General features: G+C 42.1%; 1 protein-coding gene across 1 annotated transcript in view; it reads right to left on the bottom strand.

Moving 5' to 3' along the window:
* Positions 1-1908, bottom strand: part of MSRB2 (methionine sulfoxide reductase B2) — a 26833-nt gene extending 24925 nt beyond the window's left edge. Inside the window, exon 1 of the mRNA XM_069086296.1 lies at positions 1616-1908. Coding sequence (XP_068942397.1) covers positions 1616-1736 — 121 coding nt within the window. The 5' untranslated portion in view covers positions 1737-1908. The remainder of the gene's footprint in view (positions 1-1615) is intronic.
* Positions 1909-8518: the final 6610 nt, after the last annotated feature.

Raw genomic sequence — 8518 nt, 5'->3', positions numbered from 1 at the left:
TATCTATCTATCTATCTATCTATCTATCTATCTATCTATCTATCTATCTATCTATCTATCTATCTACCTACTATCTGTCTGTCTGTCTGTCTCATTTCCCCCATTAGTATATAACTTCTTTAAGGGCAGGGGTTGTTTTATTTTTGTCTTTCAGTCCCCAGATACAAAGTCTAAGTACTTGATAAACGCTTTTTGACTGACCGACTACAAAATGAACAGTCAACTGTCCCACACAAGAATGATGTTCTGGTGCTTATTCTAGGTTCAAAATCCTCAGTGGAACAAGATAGTCAAATTAACAAGTATGTATTAAGTGCCTATCAGTCAATAAATCAATCAATAAGCATTTAAGCCCTATTATGGGCTGGACAGAGAGTGCTAAGTGGCTTTGGATTTTTAAAAAGGTGCTTAAAATCTAAAGGAGGAGACAACATGAAAACAGCTATATACAAACAAGATATATACAGGATAGGACTCATGAAGGAAAATACTACCCATATTCAGATAAAGAACTGATGGGCTGTGAATGCAGATGCAAACATTTTTAAAATTTTACTTTATTCTTTCTCATGGTTTTAAAAAAATTCTGTTTCTTTCACAACTGTGACTAATAATGGAAATATTTTTTATATGATAGCATGTATATAAACTATATTAAACTGCCTGCCATTTACAGAAGAGGGGAGGGGAAGGGAGGGAGAAAAATTTGGAACTTAAAATCTTGTAAAAATGAACGCTAAAAATGTTCTTGACGATGCAAGTGGGGGAAAAATAAAGTACTATCAAAACATTTAAATAAGACATATACAGGATAGATTGGAGAGAATCTCTGAAGAAAGGTATTGGTGTTAAGGGAAAACAGGAAAGGTTTCTTGCATGAAGTGGGACTTTAGGTGATACTTAAGTCAATTAAAAAAAATATCGTTCCTCGTCTGTGAAGCGCTCTGTCCTAGTTAGTTCCTAAAGAGAACCAACTGTAACCAAGAGTTTACAATCTAGTTAATAAGATAAAACATAAACCTGCGAAGAGTTGAGCCACAAAACCCTAATTAACAGTCAGAACCCGAAGGGGAGGCAGAAGGATCCGAACCTAGGTCATAGGGGCAGATAGAGGGGTTCCGTTCTGAACCCCGAGAAAGACACGAAGGAGGAAAAGGGGAACTCGTTTTGCACCTTTGTTAGAAAAAAAAGAGCCGTATTTAGAATATGCAGAGCCTGCAGCTAGGACATGAAGCCGAACAGAAAAGCAAAACTGAAAGCTGGGAGAAAGGGTAGGGACAGCTCGGGGCGGGGACAGCTGGAGGAGGGGATAGCTGAGGACGTGACAGTTGGGGGAGGGAACAGCTAGGGGAGGGGACAATTGGAGAGGGCCAGTTGGGGGAAGGGATGGTTGGAGGGGACAGGTGGGGGAGGGGATGGATGGGGAGGGACAGTTGAGGAAGGGACAGATGGGGGAGGGGAGACGCCTGAGGGTGGCGAGTGTCCCCAGGGCGGTGCTGGGAGAGGAGGAGATGGGGGCAGACCCTGCTGCTCCCTTGGCTCCCCAAGGCGGCCCTCCGGGCTTGCGGATGGTGTCCCCCCGGGGCGCAGTGGCCGGGGCCCGCTCTGTCCCTACCTACGTCCTTGTGGCTGGCTCTCCCCCCACCGACGCCGACGCAGGCGCCTCGGTGCACGGGCCCTGAGGGCAGCTCTTTCCAGGCAAGCCAAGACAGTCCTCGGAGAAGAAGCCGAGCCATATTCGCCGCGGGTTCGAAGTGCACTGACCTGGGCACAGTGGGAGCCCTCTCCAGACCCGCCCCCTTCGGCGCAGGGCGGAGGAGGGGGCGTGCTCCAGCTGCGAGGCGGCGGGGAGTGGGGTGCACGGACTGGGGCACGGGGCTTGGCACCGCTCTGCCCAGCCCCAGGAAAGAAGCCGGCGGCGCTGTGTGAGCCCAGGCTGTGCCTGTCGGCCAGCCTCCCAGGCCTGCAGTACCCTTGGCTTCAATTTGGGCTCCTTTTCTAGGCTAGGGATGAATGCTTTAGATTTAAGGGGCAGCGGAAGACCCGAGGCGTGAGCCCCGAAAGAGCCAGGGCCGTCCTGTGCCACTCCCCCTTCAACCCGAGCTCACCAGAAACAAGACCAGGCCTGGAAAAAAGACTTTGGGCTTTTTACTTTTGACCTAAATTTCCATAACTTCTGCAGACTGAAACAGCTGACCGCCCTTCCCCCTAAAAAAAAAAGGCTTCAATTAAATCTTTTTTAAAAATCAATTAAATTTTTAAAAATCATTTATTAAGCACTCATGCTGTGCTAGGCACTGTTTTAGATGCTGGGAATATAAAGACAGAAGTGCAAAATTGGGACCCCTTCTTCAAAGACCTAACAACAGTCGACTGGGGGATACAAACAAATAAGTAAGTAGAGATTTAAAGAGCGCTGACAACCTGTCTTTCCAGCTTTATGTTATTTCCCTTAACACTCCAGAGGCTGGTCAAACCGGCCACCTTGCTGTCCCTCACACTTGCCGTTCTTACCTCTGGTCCCTATGCTTTTGCAATGACTGCCCCTCACTTCTGTAGGGTCCTCATCTGGGTCCCAAAGAAATGCTATGTTTTACATGAAGTCTTTACTAATCTTTCCAGCTGCAAATGCCTTGCCCCCTGCCCTTTTAAATTTAATTTTTTTCTATTAACAATCATTTCTTTTCTCTCCTCACCTTCTTCTTCCACTGGAAAATAAAAACAAAATAAAACTCTTGTAAAAAATATGCATAGTAAAGCAAAACAAATTCCTACATTGACCATGTCTTACATGGTCCTTCATTTCTCTGTTAGGAGGTACATAGAAGGCATCATGGTGGGTCATTGCATTGATTAGAGTTCTTGAGTCTTTCATAACTGTTTATCTTTACAGTGTCTTCAATGTATAATTTGTCATATGATGTGTGAGGAAGAATGTCAGAGTTATTTTAATTTATATTTCTTTAATTATTAGTGATTTGAAGTATTTTTTCATATGGTTGTTGATAGCTTGGATTTCTTCCCTTGAGAACTGCCTGTTCATATCCTTTGACAGTTTTTCAACTGGAGAACTTTCTCCTCCAAATTGCCTTTTATTTATTTTATATGAACTTTCATGTTAGCCCGGGGCTATTTCTCTGTTGTATGTTGGGTCTCCAGAATAAATCTCAGGTCTTCTGTGGGTACTTTGGATCCACTTCCATTCAAATTTTATTTTAGGTGCCACCACTGATATGTTTATCTTTTTCCTTTAGTCATTCTGCAGGCACAATTCAAAGCAAAGGCATTTTACGAAACCTCTAGGTAACAAGGTATATAATAGCACATTTCCCCATAAACCTTGGGAACACCTTCCTACACATATACAAATCATTGAGCATACATAGGTGTCTTTTGTTAGAGGTCTGTGGTTGAGGAATGCATATTGTATACAACTCTGTATAGGTATACAGTACTTCAGTATGTACTTCAGTACCACCATATTCTAGTGATCTCCCTATATTACTCTCACTGAGCCACTGGGCTGTGAGTTTCCATTGGGTTGGTCTCTGAATAACTACTATAATCTCCACTGACCTGTTGCTCCACCGATACTGTATGTCTAGGCAAGAGTGTCTCCTGAACTGTTAAATGTTAGCTGTAATTTTATAGTTATATAGTTTAGGTATAATCTTAGTTATAAACTTTCAGCACCAATCCGTTTGGGTATAGTGGCTAGAATCTCTCTTGGAGAAGGGCAGGCTAATGGCTCTTTGGGGGCAGCTATGTGGTACAGTGAATGGAATGCCAGGCCTGGAGTCAGAAAGACTTAAATTCAACCACAATGTCAGACACTTACTAGCTGTATGACCCATGGCAAGTCACTTAACCCTGTTTGTTTCAGTTTCATCAACTGTAAAATGGGCTGGAGAAGGAAATGGCGAATCACTCCACTATTTTTGCCAAGAAAAGCCCAAATGGAGTCACAAAGATTTGGACACAACTGAACAAAAACAACAAAGGTGTTCTCTGTCTCTGTGATTATGAAGTTCTGGTCTTAGATTGTAAGCTCCTTGAGGACAGAGACTGTCTTTTGCCTTCTTTTTTTACCCTCCTTGTTTAGCACAATGCCTAGCATGTAGTAGGTACTTAATAAATGTTTATTAATTGATTGACTGTGTTTCAGATTGTAAGTTCTTTGAAAGCAGGTAAATGAAAATGCCATTTAAAACTGCATAGCAGACACATACTGTGTGGTGATTATCTAATAAAGTCATAGAAAGGGCTACATAATTATTTGAAATATTTTACAGGTAGCATTAACAAAGGACCACTTGGTTTTCTGTTGAAGGTAACACCACTCTTCTCTTCTCTCAGGATCATTAACCTGACCCTTGTTCTGGACTCCTCACTCTCCCTCACCCCACATACAATCAGTTGCCATATCTTACCTTTCCTACATCCACATTTGTTGTCTATGTTCCCTTCTCTCCACTTATATTGCCACCACTTAAATTCAGGCCCTTGTCCTCTCTTGCCTCAATTATTGAAACAGCCTCCAAATTTGTTCTCATAGCCTCAAGTCTTTCCCCCCCTCTAATCTGTCCTCCACTTAGCTTCCAACAGGATTTTCTTTAAGCACCAACCTGACCCTGTCTCTATCCCACTCAATAAACTTTAGTGGCTTTTTATTGCCCTTGATAAAATATAAACTGTTTAGCTTTTAAAGTCCTTCTCAACCTCTTCATTCTCCTTGCCCTCTCTTCAGCCTCTGACATTGCTGGTGTACTTCCCCTTGGTGTACTTGTAGAAAGTAAGGACTTTAAGAGGAGGGATTGTTTCATTCTTTATATTTGTCATTCCCTCAACCCCATTTCCTGCCCAGTGCTGGAGCATGGTTGGAAGGATAAGCTCTTATGAAGCATTTGATCATCATGCCATTTGATCATCAATATAATCCTGGGAGGTAAGTGCTATTATGATCCCCATTTTAGAGTTGAGGAAACTGAGGCAAATAAAGGTTTAAATGCTTGCCAAGGGTCACATAGCTAGTCAGTGCATGAGGCTGGATTTGAATTCAGGTCTTCCTGACTTTAAGCCCAATGCACTAAAACCCTGACACCTAGCTGCCTCTAAGTAAGAGCTCAATAAATGCCTGTTAAGGAACCAAAACTTCTGTTTTGGTTGAGATACCACTATAACTTTATATGTACACATCCCACATAAAGTTACTTTGACTAATGATGTTTTCATTGATGTTTTATAACCACCCCCAACTAATTTATGTACTGAAATCTGGTGATACTATTGGTCCCTCGAAGCCAAATAGTTCTTCTCATTTTCTACCCAAAGCATTTCTCAAACTTCCTTCCCACCTTCAAAAGCCCCTGCCCACCAAGGAGCACATCTTCAATTTATAACATCTGTTCCTAACTGCCCTCAATATTGTTTTATCTGAAATTCTGCTTTTGTAAAACTTCTTAACAATATTATGCATATGTGATATAGCTTGAATATTTCATTCTATAGAGGAGGGGGCTGAATTATGTTTTTATTAAAGCAAAAGATACATTTCATAGGTCCTTCTCCCCATGTCAACTCTTTGGAGCATTGGCAAAACTGGACTGGACTGTTTACAGGCAGCTATGTGGTAGCACTGAAGCTCGAGTCAAGAAGACTTGAATTCAAATTTGGTCTCAGATACTATTAGCTGTGTGGCCCTGGGCAAGTCATGTAACCTATGCTTCCTCAGTTCCCTCATCTGTAAAAAGCAGTAGCACCTGCCTCCTTGGGAAGTTATAAGGATAAAGTGAGGTAATTTTTTAAAAGCATCATATAAATGCCAGCAATTATTATTACCAACTCTTCTGTGGGCTACTTCTGATTTACAGAAGGCAATAAAATTTAGATTAGCCAGAATGCACAGGGAATAAGTTCTGGTCAATTGAATATTTTGGTTAATGTCTTAACACAATTTCCTTCCTTAGTAAGTAATAAACAGTGAAGATAATTAGCTCTTTCTTATATAACTTCAAGATCTTATAGGTGACCCAGTCATAATTCTAAAAAAAAATATGTAGATATATATGTGTTGTATGTAGATAGATAGAAGGAAGGAAAGAAAAAGAGAAAAGAAGGAAGGAAGAGAGAAAGAAAAGAAAGAAGGAGAGAAAGAAAGAAAGAAAAAGGAGAGAAAGAAAGAAAATGTGTGGAACAATAGATGAAACTAATGTGACATATTGAGCTGAAGGTGTACTAAATACAAGGAATTCCTGGATTTTTAAGTAAATCCTTGAGAAAAATTTGTTTCTTTCCCCCCTAAAAAGTATAGTAACAAGACAACTTCTGCTTAATTACCTTTCCTAATTTAGCTATTAGTTAACCAACATTATACTACATACCAAAGAATTACTCTTTTTTGGGTTTGTTTGGGTTTTTTTTTTTTTTTTTGGCTTTTTGGAGGGAGGAAGGCAGGGCAATTGGGTTTAAGTGACCCACCCAAGGTCACAGGGCTAGTAAGTGTTAAGTTTCTGAGGCCTGATCCAAACTCAGGTCCTCCTGACTTCAGGGCCGGTGCTCTATTCACTGCACCACCTAGCCGCCCTGGAATTACTCTTTTTGTAAGGCTTTAAATTAGAGAGATCTTTGACACTGATATAATTATAATTTTTTAAACCTTCAGCCTTTCCTTCTTCTATCTCCTCATTCCTCTTGTCTTAAGCAGGCTGACCTTATTCCTTACCAAGGCCACCCTTCCACCACCTAAGTGATCCATTCCATCCCATTGCCCCTCTGTTTTCCCTACTCTATCACTCATCTTCACTTTCTGCCTACATATTGGCTGCCTATAAACATGCCCATGTCTCTGCCATCCTCAAAAAACCCTCCCCTGATCTTTCTTTCCCTCTATTGTCTTTTACCCTTTGTAGCCAGACTTCCTGAGGAGACCATCTATCATGAGTGCCTCCACTTCCTCTCCTCTCACTCACTTCTTAACCCCTTACAATCCAGCTTCTGTTCTCATTATTCCACAGAAACTTCTCTCCAAAATTACCAGTGATCTCTTAGTTGCCAGATCCAATGGGCTTTTCCTCCTTGTCCTCTCTTTAGCCTGTGACACTGCTGATCACTCTCTCCTCTTTGACATCTGCATGTCTCTGGTTTTTGGGACACTACTCTTTCCTGAGTCTACTCCTCCCTATCTGACTGCTCCTTTGCAGGATTCTCATCTAGGTCACTTGTTCAAACCATAGGTATGGCTCTGTCCTGGGCGCTTTTCTCTTCTCCCTCTAGATCAGTGGGTGATTCCATAGATTTAATTATCATTTCTAGATTGATAATTCTCAGATCTACCTTTCCTGCCCTGATCTCCCTGCTGACCTCCATTCTTGCATCTCCAATTGCCTTTCAGATAACTTGAACTGGATTTCCAGTAGACATCTTAAACACAACATGCCACAGACTGAACTCATTACCTTCACCCCAAACCTTCCTTCCCTTCTAACTTCTCTACTACTGTCAAGTGTCCAGTCCCACAGGCTTGCAACCTAGATGTCATTCTCTACTTCTAACTCTGTCTCCTTCCCACTCACTCCCTGTCTCTCCACCCATATCCAACCTGTTGCCAAGGCCTGTCAACTTTACCTTTGAAACGCCTCTTCAATATTCCCCCTTCTCTCCTCTGATGCTGCCACCTCTCTGATGCATGCCATCTTCACCTCATGCTCTGATCATTTCAGTAGCCTGTCCCAAGTGTCTTTCTACTTCAGTCCATCCTTTATTTTGTTACCAAAGTAATTTTCCTAATGCGCAGGTCTGATCATGTCACCAGCCCCTACCCACAGCTCTTTAAAAATTAAATATACACACATATACACATACACACATATGCATACACACATATACCTTCTTTGTCTGTAGGGCCTTGTGCTATTGGGTCACAGAAAACAAAGCATCTGGAGGAATAAAAAGGGAATAGCATCTAAATGATTCTTCCCTGACCTTGCTGCTGGAATTCCTGGGCATGAGGGGCTTTCTGGGATCAGGAAGAAGACTAATCAGCCTGCTTGACTGCAACTGGAAATGGGCTTTGCTTGGAAGAAGCACCAATGGACCGTTTACAGAATGTTTCATAGTGTGCCAAGGATGTAATATACATGACCTCATTTGGACTGCGTAGCCCCCTTTAGTAGGATTATCCTCATTTTACAGAGAAAAATGCCAGCTCAGAGAGAAGATGGGATTTGCCCATGGTCACACAAGCTAGCAAGCATCAGGGGTGGTATTGAACCTAGGTCATTGCTGACTCCAGATCAAAATGAATTATTACTCTTTCTATTCTATTATGTAAATATATAATATATTACTGCCACATAGCCTCCTGACAATGATGGCGATGATGTTCTTGACGAGTCTGGGAACATCTCAGGAGATAAGAAGTCATTGGTGGTCCAATATTCAACCAAGAACTTTGTTGGGATGGTGTGATGAAATGCCATAGGCACATATGCATCCTCCTGCTTCCCCTGCCCAGAAGGTC

Source organism: Petaurus breviceps, unplaced genomic scaffold (assembly GCF_028583685.1).
Source record: "Petaurus breviceps papuanus isolate PSGF00001 unplaced genomic scaffold, PetGlider_PUasm1.0 178, whole genome shotgun sequence".
In the NCBI taxonomy this organism is placed as follows: domain Eukaryota; kingdom Metazoa; phylum Chordata; class Mammalia; order Diprotodontia; family Petauridae; genus Petaurus; species Petaurus breviceps.
Note: the sequence above shows the minus strand (reverse complement) of the source record. Positions and strands in the feature narration are given on the sequence as shown.